At 31.8% G+C, this 21251-nt stretch overlaps 2 protein-coding genes across 3 annotated transcripts in view; both read right to left on the bottom strand.

Moving 5' to 3' along the window:
- Window positions 1–8247: 8247 nt before the first annotated feature.
- LOC116005228 (WAT1-related protein At3g30340-like) lies at window positions 8248–14163 on the bottom strand. 2 transcript variants are annotated; one of them, XM_031245496.1, is made up of 6 exons: window positions 13982–14155; window positions 13812–13874; window positions 12987–13103; window positions 12177–12564; window positions 8496–8647; window positions 8248–8395 (listed from the first exon to the last, which is right to left on the bottom strand). In XM_031245496.1, exons 1-6 carry the CDS (start codon window positions 14125–14127, stop codon window positions 8248–8250), a joined length of 1014 nt encoding a protein of 337 aa, XP_031101356.1. In that variant the 5' UTR covers window positions 14128–14155. The 2 variants fall into 2 exon arrangements, with proteins under 2 accessions (XP_031101356.1, XP_031101355.1); XM_031245495.1 differs by lacking the exons at window positions 8248–8395; window positions 8496–8647 and adding exons at window positions 10962–11221; window positions 11363–11514 and having other exon boundaries at window positions 13982–14163.
- A 5269-nt stretch (window positions 14164–19432) lies between these two features.
- Window positions 19433–21251, bottom strand: part of LOC116003485 (WAT1-related protein At3g30340-like) — a 6614-nt gene continuing 4795 nt past the window's right edge. Inside the window, exons 5-6 of the mRNA XM_031243373.1 lie at window positions 20452–20603; window positions 19433–19625 (exon numbers count right to left, since the gene is read on the bottom strand). Coding sequence (XP_031099233.1) covers window positions 19493–19625; window positions 20452–20603 — 285 coding nt within the window. The 3' untranslated portion in view covers window positions 19433–19492. The remainder of the gene's footprint in view (window positions 19626–20451; window positions 20604–21251) is intronic.

Raw genomic sequence — 21251 nt, 5'->3', positions numbered from 1 at the left:
CTAACTTTATTGCACAAAGGCATCAAATGCTGCAATATGTAAATAAATACTAGCTTATTCAATTCTATTTCTACGTACATAAATATTACAATCAAATTTGGGAGTGGGAGAAGTACAATATGAATATATCAATCTTTAATAGCACATTTAATTTGCTAAATAAAATTTGAATGGATACAAATGAGGAATAAAAATTGGGAGAAAGGTAAACTAAGCTAGTTGCAGGATTTCGGATTTAGGTTCTATTTGATTGATCCTAGCTTAGAGTTAATAGTTAGCTAGTTTATTTTAAACTATCAATAAGTCATAAACTCTGTTTGGTAGTTTATTTTAAACTATCAATAAGCCATAAATTCTGTTTGGTAAAGGATAGTGATACGAATGATCTTTGTATAGATATTTATGACGTTAAGTTGTTAAGTATTGTATTTTTAATAATTTAAATTTCCCAAAAATTTGCTTTGTAAAAGCTTTCTTAGTTTGATTTTTGTATAGACCAAAATTAGGACTTAGTCGTTGTTAGGCCATGTAATTGAAAGATCTATACCAAAAGACTTTATCTAGTAGATCTTTCACTTGGGATTTCAATAGATAATGCCCGTTTGATCGATAGACCCTAGAAGTAGACATCTTTAGGAAACCCAATCGAGAGATCCTAACTCCCTTAGAGTTTACGTTAACGAAAAACCAATCAATTCATGTGTTAAGGTCTTCTGATGGATGTTTTATCATCAGAATATGATTGGAATAAACAGCGCAGCATTGAAGTTAAGACTCGAAAGACCTTTTGTGTAGCATATCGTAGGTCTACCACCAGACGTACATGTAATTTCAGTAGAGTTAGTACAATGATTTTTTTGCCATTTTCTATAAAGAATCATTGACACATTTTTCAAGGACTCATGACTACAAGTTATCTTCTGAATTACACCAATCAGAGACGACATTCACTTCACCTAAAAAGGAAATGATTTTTACCCAAAGGTCAATGGCGTGTTGTGGAAAAGAAAGAGATGATAGCTTTTGGACACCTATCATCTTAGAAGGTGCCAATGGGAATATTTCAAACATCCAAAGGGTGTGTTTGGTTCGAAAATGGAAATCGCAATGGGAATCAAATACTTGGTAATGGTATGGGTTTTACTGAAAGTATTTTGCATGTTTGGTAGTATGGTGGAATTGGAATGATTACCAATATTGATGTTTTGGTTATGTATGACCCTATAATGGAAATAAAGGTTTTAAAAAAACAAAAATAAAAAATCAAGGCAATGGATCCTAATATAATGACATCCAAAGCACCAATATGAACAAAAAAATATCAAAACAAAAATCTTAAAGCACTAACCAAACTTAAAAATCATATTACCAATAAGATTGAATGATACCTTTTTTAATTAGGAAATGGGGTTTTTAATTGAAATGGTAATCAAATCCCATAATTGTGTTTTTAAAAATTGTCAACCAAACACTAATTATGATTTTCATTCCCATTCCTAGTGTGTAAACTTATGAACCAAACACACCCAAAATTTTCCTGGCTCCTCAACTCTGATCTATAAATAGAGTCCATCTTGAAGTGTGAAAAGGGTTAAGAATTTAAGAAAATAAAATATTACGAGTATATACAACCATTTTGTTGTATATTAAATGCATAGAATGGTTTCCTATTAGCTTTTAGCTTTTAACTTTCAACTACTCCGTAGCACTTTAATTTAGTTATGTTTGTCAAACCGAGCCATAATTTAATTGTAATTAAGTTAAACTCTTTTTCTTAAAAATAAGTCTATATCCAAATCTTATTGATCTCGACATCTAAAAAAATGAAAAAATTAATGCCATGTTGGGATTAATATCCTAAAAGGAAAGGGTTTTGTTTTGTTTGTTTGTTTGTTTGTTTGTTTTTTTTTTTTTTTTTTTTTTTTTTTTTTTTTTTTNTACAACCATTTTGTTGTATATTAAATGCATAGAATGGTTTCCTATTAGCTTTTAGCTTTTAACTTTCAACTACTCCGTAGCACTTTAATTTAGTTATGTTTGTCAAACCGAGCCATAATTTAATTGTAATTAAGTTAAACTCTTTTTCTTAAAAATAAGTCTATATCCAAATCTTATTGATCTCGACATCTAAAAAAATGAAAAAATTAATGCCATGTTGGGATTAATATCCTAAAAGGAAAGGGTTTTGTTTTGTTTGTTTGTTTGTTTGTTTGTTGTTTTTTTTTTTTTTTTTTTTTTTGTTTCTTTTGAGTACTATTGACTCTATTACAAAATACTATGCTTTCTCTATCTATTGCAACCCAAGGAGTCAATACCCCAATATCTGAGTTCGGACTTGTGATCCTTTCCCTCAAGAAGAGTCACATAGATGTCATTTGAGCACAAGGTATTTGGCGAAAGGGTACTGTTTTGTTTACGCTTATGAACATTGAAATGATTTCTTGACTAGTTTTTAGGATAAGATTTATCCTAAAGTATCTTCAGTTCCAAGTTCATAATCTAAATTATATTGTAACTTCCCTATCTATCAATTCAACTATAAATGGTTGGTACGTGTTGCATGCAAAGGAATGATTGATAACATTTTGTTCTATTGATGCTTGGTTTAAGAGTGACCATGGCACTTTTAGAGGCTAATTAACATAATTCTCTAAAGTGTATATGATGGTGATGTTAGAAGGGGGTAATGACACCATTTTAAAGTGTCCCTTCACTAAAAATGAGTGGTTGTCATTCATCAATCAACCTAGTCCATCTACTTGTCATCGTCAAGACTCAAGTGTTACCAACTACAGTTTATTTTATAATATATTGCAGTTTCATTTCAATACAACAACAATTTCTTTTATAATATAGTGCAGTTTCCTTTCAACACAACTACAATATCATTTCGATATAACTACAGTTTCATTGGACAATATACACCAAAAATGTGAAACTGTTATTTAGTATTAGTTTATATACACTGCAATTACATTTCAACACAACTACAGTTACATTTCGATATAACTACAGTTTCTTTTGATAATATATAAACAAATGTGAGACAGTTTCTTTTGAGGTGAACTATAATATCAGTTACGGAGCTCCGTTATAACTTACTATCTTAGTAGCTAATCTTGTAGGCCAAAAGTTTGAGTCCAAATGTCTTCTGTTTTTCTTTTTTTTTGCAAGGTCTAACTTAACTTGAACCAAGCGACTCTTTATTAGACTCCTCTATGACCCTCATGTCCCGGACTTCATAAGCACATAAAACTTATTACATTTTAGTTAACATGTAATATTTTGAAGTAAAATTTTTAAAGTTAGTAAAAGCTATTAATTACTTTTTATGCCAAAAGATATTATGTTTAAAAACTAAACCTATCTTTTTGTAACCTAAACCTTCTTTTAGACCCATTTTACTACAAAGAAAGAATAAAACGTGGTCAGATATCCATCTTTTTAGGAGTTGAGATCCTTCCCATATATAGAAGAGAGAGAAGAACAATATGTCTAATCTTTAATCCTAAAGGCATTGGAGTTGCTGAAATTAGATATGAAAATAACAAATGCCTTCAAATCAAAATTAATAAATCAAACTATCAAAGCATCTTTAATTATCAAGGTTTTTTGTTGATTTTTTAGGAAGCAAATAGGAGAGAGAGGATAGAGAGAAAAATGCAAGAGAAAAAGAAAAGGAAAAAAAAAAAAGATGCAACGGTCAAAATTTTAAAGTGGCCACCTGTTGAGGCGCACAGTGCGTTCCAAGCGTGCCCCTTGCCTTCTTTTTTTCCTTCTCCTGCAAAAAAAAAAATTAAAAAAATTAAAAAAATCAATACTCACATTAGTTAAAAATTATACAACCATATTTTAGCACTGCAAAATCCAACATAAAAACCATTGTTAGCTCATGTACTTTAGTTCAAGAAAAGCATTATTTTTTCCTCTAAAATGTTCCTAATAATGTTCACCTCTTGGAGTGATAATAAAAGTATTTATATTTATTGGTTGTCCATACATTAGTGGATGTGTTTAAAAGGGAATTACTATTAATCAAATAAAAAAAAAAAAAAAAAAAAACACATTCACACACACAATTAGATAGTGCCACAAAAAGGGGTGAATATTAAGATGGGATGTAGCATCACCTAGTTCAAAATGTGTCAAGTTTTTGTAAATACATATTTAATGGCACATATTCCATTTGTTTTCATAAGCATAAAAATAGAATCTATGTAATTGATTTTAAGTAGACTAAAACGTACCCATACAATATAATCCGTATGTCAAATATTTGTCTACTTTTGACCCCCTTTTTATCATTGTGATATTCTAAAAGGATTACTTTTGATCGTTTAAGAATTAGCGAATATCTATCTTTACCGTCAACCGCAGAAAAAACAAATCTACCCTATCCCATTTTCATAACCTAATTGTACAGTCTAGCACCTTTAACTTGGTCCCTTAAATTGCAATCTAATAGTGAAATTCTAATAATTTAACTAATTAAATCATGTGACCTAATTGACATATAGAACATTTTGTCTACTCAAGTTGACATACAAAGTCCTTATATATCTAAACGAAAGAACTTAAATTCAAACTTTTTACACAAATTTATTTATTAGTTAATTTATTGTACTTATAAAATCTTGGAAGTCATACTCTCAATTGTAAATATGTACACCAAAAATTGTACCAAATGACATCACAATTTATAATTTATTACTATTGTACCTAAAGTATCAAAGTTTATTTTTTTTTTCTAAAAGCATGTAAAAAAAATTGAAATATACTGGTACAAGTTAAACTGGTCTACAATTTATATAGCAAAATTACTGTTGAGAAAAAACAGGATCAAGAGATCAAGAACAGAAATAAGAAAACGAAGAAGAAGAGTTTATGTGGTTCGGTTAAGAGCTTGCATCCACATGAGCGAATGGGATCATTTATTAATTGTGATGATAAAATATCTAGAGTTACAAGTATCATATCTATAATTAAAAAAACAAACATAATGGTACATTTAGAAAATTACCCATATACTGTATCGCATGGGCCAAATAAATACCCGTATTAGCCGTATACTGTATCGCATGGGCAAAAAAAAAAAACAAAAAACTAGGGTCCACCTTGTATTATAGATCATAGTCCAAAATGATATTTAGATTTTGTCTGTAGTTAGATTGTGTCCGTAAATAAATTGAAGACATAATATGTTAACTACATATTATGTGCTTGCCGTTAACATATTATGTGCTTGTAGTTAACATATTATGTGTCTATAGTTAACAAATTATATATCTTCAATTTATTTACAGGCAAATAATTTATTAATTAAAGACACAATATATTAACTGTAAACATATAATTTTTTGATCAATATATAATATAAAGTGGACGCTTTTGTTATAACAATTGTTAAAATAAAGTGACAGTATGTTTGAGAAGCAAGTTCGGTGACAAATTAAACAGACAAAGTCGTTTAGAATGTCTATAACCCAACTTCATATGCCCATCAAGGTCCAAACCCATTTTTGTTGAGTTTGGGGCTTTTTCTCTTATAAGGAAAGGCCACTTATATTCCTTCTATTATAAAACAATGTCTAGTTTTTTTTTTCTTACATCGTGTTTTGTTTACGGAATAAATTTTTAAAAATAGAATTTTCAATTTATAAGAAATGAAATAGAGCAAGAATGAAATAAACATTCAGAAAATAGAAATGCCATATATATGTAAAAATGGTCTAATTGCTTCCTTAAATCGACCGCATAATACAATAAAACCCCTTATGTGAAAAACGTTTCCATTTAAAAGTCCTAAGCGTGCAAAAAAAAAAGAAATGTTTCATTGAATTATAATTTAACATGTTTAATTAATAGGTTAATGGCCAATTGCTTACACATATCTTTTTCTTTTAATTTTTTTATTTAAATTTTGTTTGTTATTTTTTATTTTTAAAATTTTGAATTTTTTTTATTTTGTTGTCTCCTTTCACGGGCAATTGTGATTGTCTGAAAAAGACAACCATTTGGCTGATTGCTCCCACACTATCGCTTGTGAGACTCATTCTTGATTATTTTTCCAAATTTCATTCATGTGACCAATTGAGCTGCTCATGTGGGCAAGTATCGATTATTATATATATACTCAATGAGACACGAGATGACTACCGATTAGGTTTTATATTTCATGTAATCGCACCTTCTATCAAGATAAAGTTGCAACTAGTAGGGGTGTCTATAAGTCCTCTACATTACCTCAAAAAGAAAGCAAACGACATCAAAGTAGGTTTCATCTTTTGGAAGCTAAGCTAGCTTAACCAATTATTCAATTTGCAAATGTGTGGGGGAGAACTACTTAAAGTATGGACTTAACTATATACTATTCCTCCATTGATAACAAAAGAAAAAGACATCCACTAATTAAACTCTTCAACTAAACCAAAAGGAGAAAGTGGGTATATGCATGCATATCATTAGAGAAAGAAAGAATTGGAAAAATTGAAGATTATTTCATCAGTGGAAACTAGCCTACCACCTTTGAATAATTGAAGCTTTCTCTTGCCAATAGTAATGCCCATTCATGGTTTTTAACTACGTTAACCTGCATGCATGGCTGCACGATGAACCTCACATTTAAAAGGGAGTAAAGAAAGAAAAAAGGTGACAAGAAAAGCGACACAAAGAATTAATTTTTATTACTTTTATCATGATCTAATTTTTTTGCCATTAGGAGTTGAACTTGTACCTAGTTATGGTTGGGGTTGCCTGTAATGACCTAATTTTTGTTTTCGAGGATCATAGTTTAGATGTCCATATTATATTATAGAGGTTTATTCTTAGTGTGATTGTTTTAGGGAAAATGGTCAAATAGACCCCTAAACTTTACGCCAAAATTCAATTAGGTCCTTAAACTTTTAAAAGGTGCAATTAGACCTTCAAACATATCATTTTTGGTCAAATAAATCGAATTTACCAGTAAAAAATTTTCGAAAACGTCACCGGCGACTAGATTTGGTCGCCTTCCGCCAAAGATGGCAACCGGCGACGACCGCCGAAAGTCATCGCTGGATGTCAGAAGTCGTTGCCGGTCGCCGGACTGATAATAATAGTTCATTTACCTATTTTTGGACTTCATTGTCTCAATTTGACATGTTTGAGGGTCTAATTGCACATTTTAAAAGTTTAAGGGCCTTTTTGACCATTTTCCCATTGTTTTATTACTTTTATCATGACCTAATTTTTATTGTTTTTATAGTACCTACTAATAATTTAAATGTATAGTATATCATGAAAAAGGGATTCATGTAATATAGTATATAGTTGGACAAAATTAGAATCATACTTTTGCAATATGGATCCTATGCAAATTAGTGTATCGAGTTCAAGTCTTCAAAATTCACTTTTTTGAACTTATTAATTTAACATCAATACAAAAAGCGATGGCCGACAAAGCCATACTGCTGTATATATCTTTTATTGGGAAGTGAAAAGGACAAAACTCATTACATTCTCCTAAAGCTACTATACGCATTATTTATTACCAAAGGCACTACGTGCACTCTTGCAAATCAAATTTGTTCTAAACCAATTAAATGCACTTGTAAATATTTCATTTATCAAATTGTAAAATTTCTTTAAGTTCATAAATTTTTAAGTATAATTAAATGCACTATTCTTTTTTTAAAAAAGTAATATATTAAATGCATGTTCTTACTCAAAAGAGATCCATTAGTATATGGGATATAAATCATATGATTCATAAAGTTATGATGATGAGTCATATTAGATACACGTTATTACTCCATGATGGAGTTCTATTAGAGTATGAAATATATATATATATATATATATATATATATATATATATATATATATATATATATATATATATATATAATGTGTGTGTGTAATATTTTAGTTAATTTGACCGATCTTTCATGATCATTGAAATATTTCTCTGTTTCGGTGACTATCATGTTCATCACAGCCTTCTTCAAATCTTTTTAGATCAAAGGAAGGCAATCGTTGCGTTCTTCGACTGAAGAAGGCGTTCGAACTATCAACCGCAATCAACAAGGGTTCGTGGTGGTCAGGCAACGATGACAAAACTGATCGAAAAACCAAAGTACTGACCTGCATTTATTCTTATAAGTCTTTTAGACGATAAAAAAATATCGAGTACCATACAAAGTACATATTTGAAACTATCTATTTATTATTTCTTTCTTCTTCTTTTTTTTTTTTTCTTTTTGTGACCATTTAGGTGCGAGATGGAGTATTAGTAACAGGTAACACAGTTTGTGCATCCTTGTTTGGTGTTGGTGCAGTCTTGCAAACTTCAGCTTCTTTGCTTTTACCCCAAAGAAGAGTATATAGCCCAACAATTACCAAAATGGATCCTAAAATGCTGTTCCAATTCCATATATTCATAAGAGTTAAAATTTTCATAAAGCATATATTTTGAATATTAATGAAACAGTGAATTTGTTGGTTATCAAATTAATTACCTTCCAAGGTGAATTTGTTCATGGAGTATAGAGACATTAAGCACAATAGCAAAAATCTGAATGAAGGGACTAAATGCTGAGGTGAAAACAGGTCCTTTTTGCTTCACACACCAAGACATCACAACATAACATATGCTGGACCCCACAATTCCCTGTGAACACAACACCACAAATGCTGGTCAAAATAATGCTCATTATTTGATTGATGTTTATTTGCAATAAATAAAATGAACATGATCATCATATACACAACCCATAATTGTATGGAATTTCAACGACGTTGATTTACACTATATCAACTTTTAACAGGTAGAATCCTATATGCTTGTCTATAAAAAGGTGAAATCCCTCCTCCGGAGCCCTACTGGATTTGTGGAGGTAGTAAATACAAGTGTCTAGTGACACAAGGAGCCCACCACATTGGGTGTAACTCCACAAGTCACTACAGGGCTCAATCCTGCGTCCTTACCCATAATTTGACACTCAAGAACTAACCAAGATGCTCGTACATGCTAAGGGATCTCCAATAGATTGATTTTTGCACAAGAATTAAGAAGTCAAATAGAATAGAGAGGTGAAAAAAAAAAAAAAAAAAAAAAAAGCTAGCCCTTGGACATGCTAGCGGGCGCGTGCACTGCACACACTTGAATGACAGCGTGTGTGCTCGTAACATGCAGGCTCAGCACCTTTCTTCTCCATTTTCTCTCTCCTGCAGGGCCCACAAAAAACCTCTTATTGCAAGAAGACCTAAGACCTTCACCTTCCTCCAACTAAGCCATGTTTGTCTTAAAAACTGTGAAAAAACCATTAATGGAGATAGCCTAAAATCTTATATGCTATTTGAAGTGTATTGATATTGTTAACAATTTGTTCCCATGGTACCCAGCACACTCCAACTTACCATGGGTGGTTATACTATATCTAATATAATTTAACACATCCTAGTCAACCTAGCTAGCAAAGGCATTAAGGGCAATCAAAGTATCTAGGTTGGGGCTAAGATTAACCATTGTAAGGGTATTCCTATTAGTAGGTTTTGCATGGATTTTGGAATAGTAAAATCTTGGAGGCTGGTGTTTTTATAAATGAGAAGGGGAGGAATTAGTTGGTATTTTTCTCCTACAAAACCAAAGGTTTTGGCAAGTTTGGTAGACCCCATTTTGGCAGGCGGGCTCGTGCACTTTTTTTTTTTAATTTCTTTTTTGTTTTTGTTTTGTTTTTTTTTTTTCCTTTTCTTTTTTTCTTCACACTCATTTTCTTTCTCCTAATCATACCTGCAAAATCCCTTTAAAAACCCATTACTATTGAGGAGGGCCTAAAGGATTGTATCACGTCTGATCAAGATATTCAAAAAGATGATTAGACATGAAGGCCGACAATAAGATTAACCATTGTAAAGGATAAATATTTCATTTATCAAATTGTAAAATTTCTTTATTAAATTCATAAAATTTTTAAGTAATATTAAATGCACTATTTCAGAAAAAAAAAAGTAATATATTAAATACATGTTCTTACTCAAAAGAGATCCATTAGAGTATGATTCATAAAGTTATAATGATGAGTCATATTAGATACACGTTATTACTCCATGATGGAGTTCTATACTTCTATTAGAGTATGAAATATGATATTTTTATGTTACTCTATTATAAAAGTCTTTAATTTTATAAAGTTTGTAGCCTGAAAAATAAAGAAATACATTATGTGAACTCGTGTAGTGTAGTTTGATCATTCTTGTTTACTTCTATTAGAGTATGAAATATGATTTTTTGTTATGTTACTCTATTATAAAAGTCTTTAATTTTATAAAGTTTGTAGCCCCAAAAATAAAGAAATACATTATGTGAACTCGTGAGTAGTTTGATCATTCTTGTTACGAAATAATATTTCGAGTCAAGACTTCTCAAGTTCATTTTAGAATTTGATTTGCAATCCTACGAGAGAGCCTCTATGCTATACAATTGAATAAGCTTTAGAAAGACTCTTGTATAAATAGTGATGTAAACCCACTTCCCAAACCAATGTTGGACAAAAACTACTTTAAAAGTTTTTCCTCTATTTTTTCAACTCAAATGGATTTACTTTGAGAACCAATTTCCGATTTACCTATTATACGTTTTAAGCGTACAATATATCAATCTGTTCGTCTAACTATGAAGAACCCGAATCCACTTTGACTTGACCCAAATCAGAAGTGGACGCGACTAATATTTGTACCACAAAATAGCCACGTACTTAAAATGTCATTTTATACTATTTTTTCCCAATAATTATTTCATGATCATTGAAACCTTTCTTTGTTTCGACCACTGTCATGTTCATCACCGTCTTCCTCAAATCTTTTTAGATCAAATGAAGGCAATGGTTGCTTTCTTGGATTGAAGAAGGCATTCGACGACTATCAACCGCAATCAACAAGGGTTGGTGGTGGTCAGGCGGCGACAATGACAAAAATGATAAACCAAAGTATTGGAATGCATTTATTCTTATAAGTCTTTTAGATGATACAAAAGTATCAAGTACAAAGTACACATTTGATACTATCTATTTATTAATTTTTTTTTTTTGTGACCATTTAGGTGTGAGATGGAGTATTAGTAACAGGTAATACAGTTTGTGCATCCTTGTTTGGTGTAGGCGCAGTCTTGCAAACTTCTGCTTCTTTGCTTTTACCCCAAAGAAGAGTATATAGCCCAACAATTACCAAAATGGATCCTAAAATGCTGTTCCAATTCAATATATATTATTCATAAGAAGAGTTAAAATTTTCATAAAAAAGCATATTTTGAATATTTATGAAACAGTGAATTTGTTGGTTATCAAATTAATTACCTTCCAATACTAAAAAAAAATTAATTAATTACCTTCCAAGGTGAATTTGTTCATGGAGTATAGAGACATTAAGCACAATAGCGAAAATCTGAATGAAGGGACTAAATGCTGAGGTGAAAACAGGTCCTTTTTGCTTCACACACCAAGACATCACAACATAACATATGCTGGACCCCACAATTCCCTGTGAATAAACACCACAAATGCTGGTCAAAATAATGCTCATTATTTGATTGATGTTTATTTGCAATAAATAAAATGAACATGATCATCATATACACAACCCATAATTGTATGGAATTTTAACGATGTTGATTGACACTATATCAACTTTTAAGAGGTAGAATCCTATATGTTTGTCCATAAAAAGCTCAAATCATATCCCTAGCTCCGGAGCCCTACTAGCCGGATTTGTGGAGGTAGTAAATACAAATGTTTGGTGTCACAAGGAGCCCACCACATTTGGTGTAACGTAACTTCACAAGTCACTACAACTGTCAGGGCTCGATCCTGCATTCTTGCCTATAATTTGCCACTCAAGAACTAATCGAGCTACTCGTGCAGGCTAAAATCCTATATGCTATTTGAAGTGTATTGGTATTGTTAACAATTTGTTCCTATGTTACCCGGTACACTCCAACTTACTATGGGTGGTTATACTATACCTAATATAATTTAACACGGCTAATAGCACCTTAAAAATTTATTGTGTTCCTTTCAACATAAGCCTATGAACATAGTATAATTTTTGCCAAATCAAGACAAAATCTCTATTGAGATCCATCAAATTTAAGTGTACCATAACCAAATTTAGTTAAGGATATAATAATATCACTTGATACTCACAGAGAATATAACTGTCCAAATTTCCAAACTCCCTTTCAATCTCCAAATGGAATTGTTTCTATCAATGATAAAGCAAAAGATAGCTGATTGAATGGCACCAAAGAAGGACATGATAGATGTACTGGAATACTGATATGGATAATCCGACCCGACCCGACCCTGAATGATGAACCAAGAAGACCATGCCAAGCTTCCAGCAAAGAGAAATAATGAACCTATAACCCAACTTTTGGTGTTATGGTGTGCTTCAACTCCTTTTGATGAGGCATTATTGTTTGTCAATGGCTTCCCTTTGTAGAGTGTTAGTACTATGGTTCCAATTAGACATATTAGTGTTCCTAAGACCTTAGCTTTCCCACTCTTGCACTTCATGTTTATTCTCTCCTGCCTGCAAGAAATTCCCATTAGCTCAATATAGGTCATGTTTGGTAAAATAATTAGTTTATCGGTCAATTTTTTTTATTCGACCACTATTATTAGTTGTTTAACTTGATTAAAAAAGCAATACAAGTGCTTGCTTGGTTAATCAGTTTTTAGCAATTTTTCGACTAGCTTTTTGAGAAAATAAACTATACCAAACAGCTATCAGCTAACAGCTAATTTACCAACACATTTATACGTACAATCAGCTAATGTTATCAACTAGTTATAACCTCTAGCCCAAACAGCTAACAGCTATAAGCTAACAATCATTTACCAAACAGGGCCTAATTTTAGAAGTACTAAGAACTCAAATGTCTTGAGAGATAACATTACATAGGATTATATTCTATGATATGCTATAAAAACCCAATGGAAAGTAGCACTTACCGGAATAGGAGTGCCATCAAGAATGTGTTTATGGGCACAACATTGAGGAAAGCACAAGCAAATGAAGTTGATGTATACTTAAGCCCAATTAGGAAGAGATTAAGCGTTAGTGCCCCCCTGTGAAAACAAACCATTTTTGTTACAAACATTACAATACCCTAAAGAAAATGGCACTTAATATTAACTATAAACTTTCAAAAATATTTCATAGAAAATTTCTTAATTCAAACATCAAAGCTCTAGAGCTCATCCATTTGGACAAGCAATCATACATATTAATCAATTAAATGAGATTTTCTATGTTGCTGATCAACAAGGATGCTAATAATCTCATATTTGTACATGGTTATATAGAATACTATTGGCAACAATGGATGTACTTGATACTATTAGTATCAGCACCGAGTTAATACCATGTGAAGTCTTCCGAGTATGGTAGTTTTGTCACGTTTAGTCCTAAACTTTCAAACTGATTACTCGTGGTCCTTCGACTTTCAAATGGTTACCATCTGTGGTCCAAGTTAATCATTCATGGTCCTTCAACTTTGAAATTTAACCAGCAGTAGTCTTCCTGAAATGACCATGGGTGGTTAAAATTTGATAGTTGAAGGACCATGGTTGGTTAACTTGGACCACGGATTTTAAAAGTTGAAAGACCACGAGTGGTCAATTTAAAAGTTTGGGACTAAACCTGGAAAAATCACTATACTCAGAGAATCTCATATGACATTAACTCGTTAAAATAATATATTAATCATTAGGTTTAGCTGCAATAGGCATTCAATAAGCATTATATATAAACATGTAGAAGCTAAGGTAACTCACCCAATCAATCCACTGAAAAATAGAGCACACAATGTGAAAGCTGTCAACTTTTTGTAGCTTTTCCTAGAATGGAAACATTTTTGTTAAGTGAGAGACAGGATCCAATCAGTTCTAAGACTATTAACAACCTGAAAATTAGTTTAATTTCGTAGATGGACTAATAAACATACCTTTCTATACAGCAGGCAATGGGAGCTAAGAAGATTGCAGAGATTGATTGCCTATATGTGGTTAAAACCAACTGATTCACTCCTCTGTTAAGAACCATCTTGAACAGAGTGTTTGCAACAGCGAAAGCAAAGCTAACAGCAATCATGGCTGCACCTGGCTTCCAAGTATTAAGACAATTCATTATCATCTTTATTGATGAACCTCAGCTGTGCTAGCTCTTGAAGTTCTTAGTATGAATTGAAGCTATATATGCCTTGTGCCCTTGTTTATATATAGGTTCTCACACTTGGGAAAGGTACATCAACATGTGAAATAAAGTTGTCCTTGTCAAGATGATGGCTCTTACTCTCGAGGGTTAGAAATTAAAGTACTCCAACCTGGCCTTTCTTCACAAGGGAAGAACCCATTTCGAAAGGAGCAACCTCAGCCAAGTTGGTCATATGGCTGACTTAGTAATCACAAGGTTAAAAATTCAATTTTCTTGGTTTTCTTGGTTTGAGCTGGTCAGCTATAGGCAACCTAGGTTGGTTTACTTCGTTGTAGACTTTTGTCGGCTAAGGTTACAAGATGAGGTTTATTCAATGCACACCTTCGGGTAATGATTGCAGGTTTCCCTGGTCACTCAAAAAAAAAAAAAAAAAAAAAAAAAAAAAAAAAAAAAAAAAAAAAAAAGAACCCATCTCAAAAGATTAATCTAATAGGTGGGAGAAAATCTCTTAGAATTACATACCACTGCATAATTTCTTGTGGAGTCGATGTGAGATCGTATCATATCAAACAGGCCATGCATTATAATAAAGATGGATTGCATAATATACCCAATTGGTTAGTGATGCTTTGCTTTCAGTCTAAATCACTTAAAAGTTTTCTTCATTTTAATATCCTACAAAGAATTAGAATATTCTTTACTAATATTTTCTCTTCATTCCTTTATAATTGAAATATTTGTTTTCTTTTCTATTCCTATCTAATTGAATCATTCCTCTTTTTTCTTTGGGAATGCCTAATAATATTAAAATAACGTTCTAAATAGTTTTTTAAGTATCTTTCAAAGTCAAGTTATATTTTCAATTAAATAATAATTAAAGTATGCTTACACTAATAATTTTATTAACGATAATATGTTTTTTAGATTGTAAAAATAATGTCATACAATGTTGTAAACTTTTCTCTATAACCATTTTATATGTTCAAAAAATTGATTCATAATATATTCATAATTTTTTGCTTTTCGATCTTTAGTGTCTTATGTGAGAAATGAGAACATCGTCGATTGTCAACTATACATTATTCACGCGAGGATACATCTAGCTTCACAAAAGTTATGACATTTCTATATATTTATGAAGCAATGTATGTTTAGACTTTTAAATTAAATTTCTTTGTGTATTTAGACCAAAACTATGCATAAATGTTTGGACTAAAATGATGCATTTTTGGAACATGTGCATTTAGTCTAAAACAACTTATATAAAGGGAGTCAACTCCAAATATGATAATGTTTTATCCAAGACTAAATGGATATAAACATCTACACATGTACAAAAGTATCACCATACTTTCCATTTAAACTTCTACACGTTTCAATAGGATTTCCCCAAAGTAATGTGAGTTTTCCTTGGAGTGAAGGAGGTATGTTTTACCACGAAATGACATTGTTTTACTCTAAATGATGCATATATATAAAAGGGTCATGCTGCCCACCTTTACACTTATATATCACTCACAAACAATATGTGGCAGTTGCATGTTTGAGTAGTTATACTATATATTTGTGATGTGATATATATATATATATATATATATATATATATATTGCCACTCTATTTGTCTGTTTGTGAGTGACAATTACAAGAGTGCTTAGCATTTTTCTGTACAAAAATACCATTACGTTTTTCATTTAGGTAAATTAATGGTAGAGGGTTGCTGAAAAATAAAGGGTAAAGGGACAAGGTAAAGTTTATAAATATTGTAAATTTGAAAGTTTGAATTAAATATAAAATTAACCCCATTTTTTTAGAACATCAGCAATTATATTGCTGAACCCCGATGAATGGCTGCAATAAGTCATCACAGAGAACCATGTTCTCATTTAAATATCCCTCTATATATGTAGGGACAAGGCCAAGTAAGAACAAAGCTTCCCATTAAAAAAGAAAAAGTGAAATGCTCTCATATGTTCATTTGGCCTTATCTGATGGTTAAAAAATAAGGGAAAAGAGAAAATTCAAAATGACATTTTCGTAAATATTAAAACTTTAGAGGTATATGAGGCAAAGTTTGATAATGCATCAATGATATTTAACTATGCATTCAAGATCTATAAAGAGTGCACTCAAGTTGGTTGTAGTGTAACAACTCTCTAATCTTTTGTTTACTAAATCTAATTACAATATCATCTTTTATATCTAAAGAATACTTTAATTTGTGAGGAATAATTTTTTTTTAAATGACTTTAAAAAAAAATAATTGGTAAAGGTATGTCCAAATCATATATAAAAAGATCATCCTCATCATGCCTATTGGTTTTTCATAATTTTTTTTTAAATTATAATTTCCAAATTGTACTAGCTACTAGAAATCTAGAATTGAAGATAACATCAAAGTTTCTTCATCATATTATTAATTATCGTAAATTGCTGGTTGGGTTGGTTTACGTAACAAGACACACTACATTTCAACACGACCAACTTGAGTGTACTCTTACAAATCTTGAGTGCATGGTTTATTATCATCGGATTTACTCTCAAACTTTGTCCAGTGCATCTTAAAGTTTGTTATAATTACAAAAAAGTATCACCCCGTTCTTCCCCTTTTTCATTATTTTTTACTATAAAATTAGACTAAATAAACAGACAAGTTTTTTTTTTTGAAATACATATAATTCTTTACAAGGTAGTATCTGTTCTATATTTTTTCAAACATTTTCAGTCCAAAGAATCTAAACCCCAGCATTGAGAGGTTAAACCTATGACTACTCATTTAGAATGGTAATCGAGATGTAATCACACACTACATGGTAGTTGGCAAATAATAAACACACAAGTTGTTTTCATATGATCCTAATCAGCCTAGCTAGCAAAGGCATTAAGCACAATCAAGGTATATCTAGGTTGGGGCTAAGATTAACCATTGTAAGGATTGTATCACGTCTGATCGAGATATTCAAAAAGATGATTAGACATTTAGACATGAAGTTAAGGCCGACAACTAGTCCAGTCCATTATATTTATATGTACTATAAATCTGAATCATTTTACTAAAGAGGAAACGAGTTACCTATACCTTACAACCTTAGGTATATGTTTCTTGTAATCGCACCTTCCAACAAGATGAAGTGCTAATTGTATCAGCTGGTAGGTAGGGGTTTTTAGAAGTCCCCTAAGTTGCCACTAAAAGAAAGGAAATGACACCAAATTAAAGTGATTCAATAGTTTGTAATGGCATCTTTATTACCCACAAAAGACAAAATTTTTCATTGTTTAAAAGTTTTAAAAACTCCAGCTCAACCCGATGCTAGAGAGGTAAATTACAGTAATTCAGTGGCTTCTTAGGCATGGTTGAAAAAATTGCTAGGAGTTCCTCCGACGCTCGGGGGACGCCTAGAACCTAGGCGCTAATTAATCGACACCTAGACACTCATGTATTTTTTTATTTTTATTTTTTTAAAATTGTTAACTTTTTTTAGTTTTTTTAAGACTAATAATTATAAACTATTTAATACTTTAATAGTTAATAGTTAATACTAAAATATTAAATATTAACCTAAAAAAACATCAAGAGTTTGACAATTTAGGGTTATTTCATTCAAAACGATATTGTTTTGAGTGGAATAGCCCATTAAAAAAAACAATAGTTAACTAACTGACTAGGTAGCCTAGTCGGCGCATAGGAGGCCTAGGCAGTCAGCGCCTAAGCGGCCTAGGCGGTTGCCTAGCCAGCCGGCAACCTAGACCACCGATTATGGTGATAGTGTGATACACTAGGCGGACGGCTGGCGCCTAGGCAGAATTTTCGCAACACTGTTATTAGGTGAGAAGACCAATAATAGCTAATGTCTACCATATTAGGTGTAACTCGCACACTGCGGCTACTAAATCTCAATCATATACCACAATTTACCACTTAAGTACCATTTGAGTTTTCTGTGCGGTTTGTAATCGCACCTTCCAACAAGATAAAATGATGTGCTAATTGTATCTAGTAGCTAGGGGTCTTAGAAGTCCCCTAAGTTGCCACTAAAAGAAACGAAATGGCAACAAAGTGATTCAATATATAGCTTGTAATTGCATCTTGCCCACAAAAGGCAAAATTTCTCATTGTCTAAGGGTTTCCAAACCACATCCTAGCCCAACCGGATGGTACAGGGTAAATAATAGTATTTCAGCGGCTTCTTAGTTGAGAACGAAGACCAATAATACCTAATGTCCACCACATTTGGTGTAACTCTCACACTGCAACTATTTAATTTCGATCATGTATCATTGCTCACAATTTACCACTTGAGTACTAATTGAGTTGTCTATGCGGTTTGATCTGTAATTGCACATTTCAACAAGATAAGATGATGTGCTAATTGTATAGTATCTGGTAGGTAGGGGTCTTAGAAGTCCCCTAATTTGCCCCTAAAAGAAAGGAAATGGCACCAAAGTGGGCCTCATCTTTAGGGAGCTAAGCTTATTCAATTTGCAAATGATGAGAGGAAACAGTATGGGCTTAACTGTATACTATTCCACCATTGACAACAAAGGAAAGACAATGCCATTCACTAAACTCTTTAAAACAAATGGAGAGAGTGGTTGCATATATTCATTAAAGAAAGTGGTTGAAAAATCATATGCCAATTTCAAATAATTATTCAATGGAAATCATTACTGCAAATTGATTAAGCCACTAATGCATGTTCATAAGTCACTATTATAAAAGAAAATATAATACTTTTAATGAGAAAAAGTAATACATTTACATCAAAACGTAAAAATATTATATTTTTGTTCAAAAGTATTGTATTTTTTCATATAAGTAATACACATTTTATTCATGATTTATTATTATATTTGCTAGTATAAGTATCACATTCTCATATTAACCCGACCTGACCCCTGATAAAGATTCGTGAGACAATCTCACACAGGTGTAGAAACTAAAAAACTTCAAATTTCACAAATAAAAAGTAAAAATGTACTCTAATTTATCTCAGAGTCCTTTCACCAAAATTAAGGAAATATATTGAATAAATTTTTACCAACATTATATTTTACAAGGAAGAAGAATCTCCCTAAGCTACTAGTACAATGTTATGTTGGTATTTATATTTAAGAATTTCTATGGTACGTGACATATATACATAAAACTGTCATATATGTAAAATATATTTTGTTATGATATAAAATAAAGTAATAATACAATTTTATTACATACAAAGTACATATACATATCGAAACTATTTATTTATTTATATTATTCTTGATTTCTTCCCTTTGGTGGCCACTTAGGTACGAGGTGGAGTACTACCTAGTAACAGGTAACACAATTTGTGCATCCTTGTCTGGTGTTGGTGCAGTCTTGCAAACTTCAGCTTCTTTGCTTTTACCCCAAAGAAGACCATATAGCCCAACAATTACCAAAATGGATCCTAAAATGCTGTTCCAATATTTTTTTTTAAGGTCAACAAAATTTCGTAAACACATGTTGATCATATAATATATAAACATAAATAATGTCCACTTTTCTACTATCAAATTATACTTTTATTTGAGACAGAACACACGCTTCAATTTGGTATCAGATCCAACCCGATGCCAAAGATCATGGGTTTGAATCTTCATATCACCCGATAAAAAGAGATTATATATGGAACATTTGTGGGCATGTGCAAGCGTGTTGAACATATTGTTGGGCAAGGCCGGTAAAAGGGATCATGTCTAGTACCCGAGGGCTAGGGGATTGTTGGGCGGATCAGGTCGATAAAACTCCTAAAGGCAAGTCCAACACTCGGTCTGTCTCAAACAATGTGATGGCGATCTATAAGTAAGGAGATAAAGTTGCGCCTTCACTACTAGCTATAGCTTTTGGCGTGAGTGGTAAGTGTTTGATCCTAAGAAGTGGTATCAGAACCAGGTGTATGTTGGGAGGGGGGAATTGTTGGGCAGAGATGGTAAAAGGGGTCATGTCTAGTACCCGATGGCTTGGGGATTGTTGGGCCGAGGCTGGTAAAATCCCTAAGGGTCAAATCCATTACCCAGCCAGCTCAAAAAATGTGATGGCGGTCTATAAGTAAGGAGATAAAGTTGCGTCTTCGCTACTAGCAGCTATAATTTTCGGTGTAAGTGGTAAGCACTTGATCCTAACACATATAATATATAAACATAAATGTGCAATGCAACTATAGTTAAGACTAAGCACATTGCAATCTTCAATTCATTGTACATTATTTATATCATTAGTATAAGAGTATTGGCTATCTTACCTTCCAAGGTAAATTTGTTCATGGAGTATAGAGACATCAAGCACAGTAGCAAAAATCTGAATGAAGGGACCAAATGTTGAGGTGAAAACAGGTCCCTTTTGCTTCACACACCAAGACATCACAGCATAACATATGCTAGATCCCACAATTCCCTATCATAATGCCAATTAAAATATACTCATCAGTTGACACAATTGTAATACTTTAAAATCAAAATATAATATTTAAGCATTGAACAGTTACTTATGAAAAAAACTGTAATACTAATCATGAATAAATTGATTGATTGTTACTTATGAGAGAAAGTGTAATACTTATAAGAAAAATTGTAATAATTTTGTTGAAAAACATAATATTAGGGTTGCATAATTACTTATAAGAAAAATTGTAAATCTTATGAAAACTCGACACATCTCAAGGATCTCTTAGGAGATTTTGCCTTATAATATATAACCATAAATGTTCATTGAAATTTGCAAGGAAAGCTCATTGATCATTGATTAATGATTAATATTCACTTGCAAGAAAATGAACATGACCATCATTTACCATTTCTGCATTTATAATTATAATAGACATTTGTTTAGGAGCTAGTGTTCTTAGTGTTCTTAGCTTTCAACCATGGTTGCAGTAGGCGCTAGTCGAGCAGTAAACTAGCGCCTAGCGCTTGGGCGGTCTAGGTGGTGCCTAGACAGCGACCTATAAAAACAAAAAAATAGTGCATATATATATATATATATATATATATATATATATATATATATATATATATATATATATATATATATATATATATATAT

The sequence above is a fragment of the Ipomoea triloba genome, chromosome 14, assembly GCF_003576645.1.
Source record: "Ipomoea triloba cultivar NCNSP0323 chromosome 14, ASM357664v1".
NCBI lineage: Eukaryota > Viridiplantae > Streptophyta > Magnoliopsida > Solanales > Convolvulaceae > Ipomoea > Ipomoea triloba.
This window is presented reverse-complemented; position numbering and strand designations above follow the sequence as displayed.

What these genes read in the sequence shown, in the direction of transcription:
- LOC116005228 (XM_031245495.1), bottom strand. Translation starts at nt 14,163, where the DNA reads ATGAATTGTCTTAATACTTGGAAGCCAGGTGCAGCCATGATTGCTGTT. An exon ending in TTTTTCAGTGGATTGATTGG is followed by an intron (nt 13,104 to 13,811) that starts GTGAGTTACCTT and finishes TTGTTTTCACAG; the next exon opens with GGGGGCACTAACGCTTAATC. An exon ending in GAACAAATTCACCTTGGAAG is followed by an intron (nt 11,222 to 11,362) that starts GTAATTAATTAA and finishes GAATTGGAACAG; the next exon opens with CATTTTAGGATCCATTTTGG.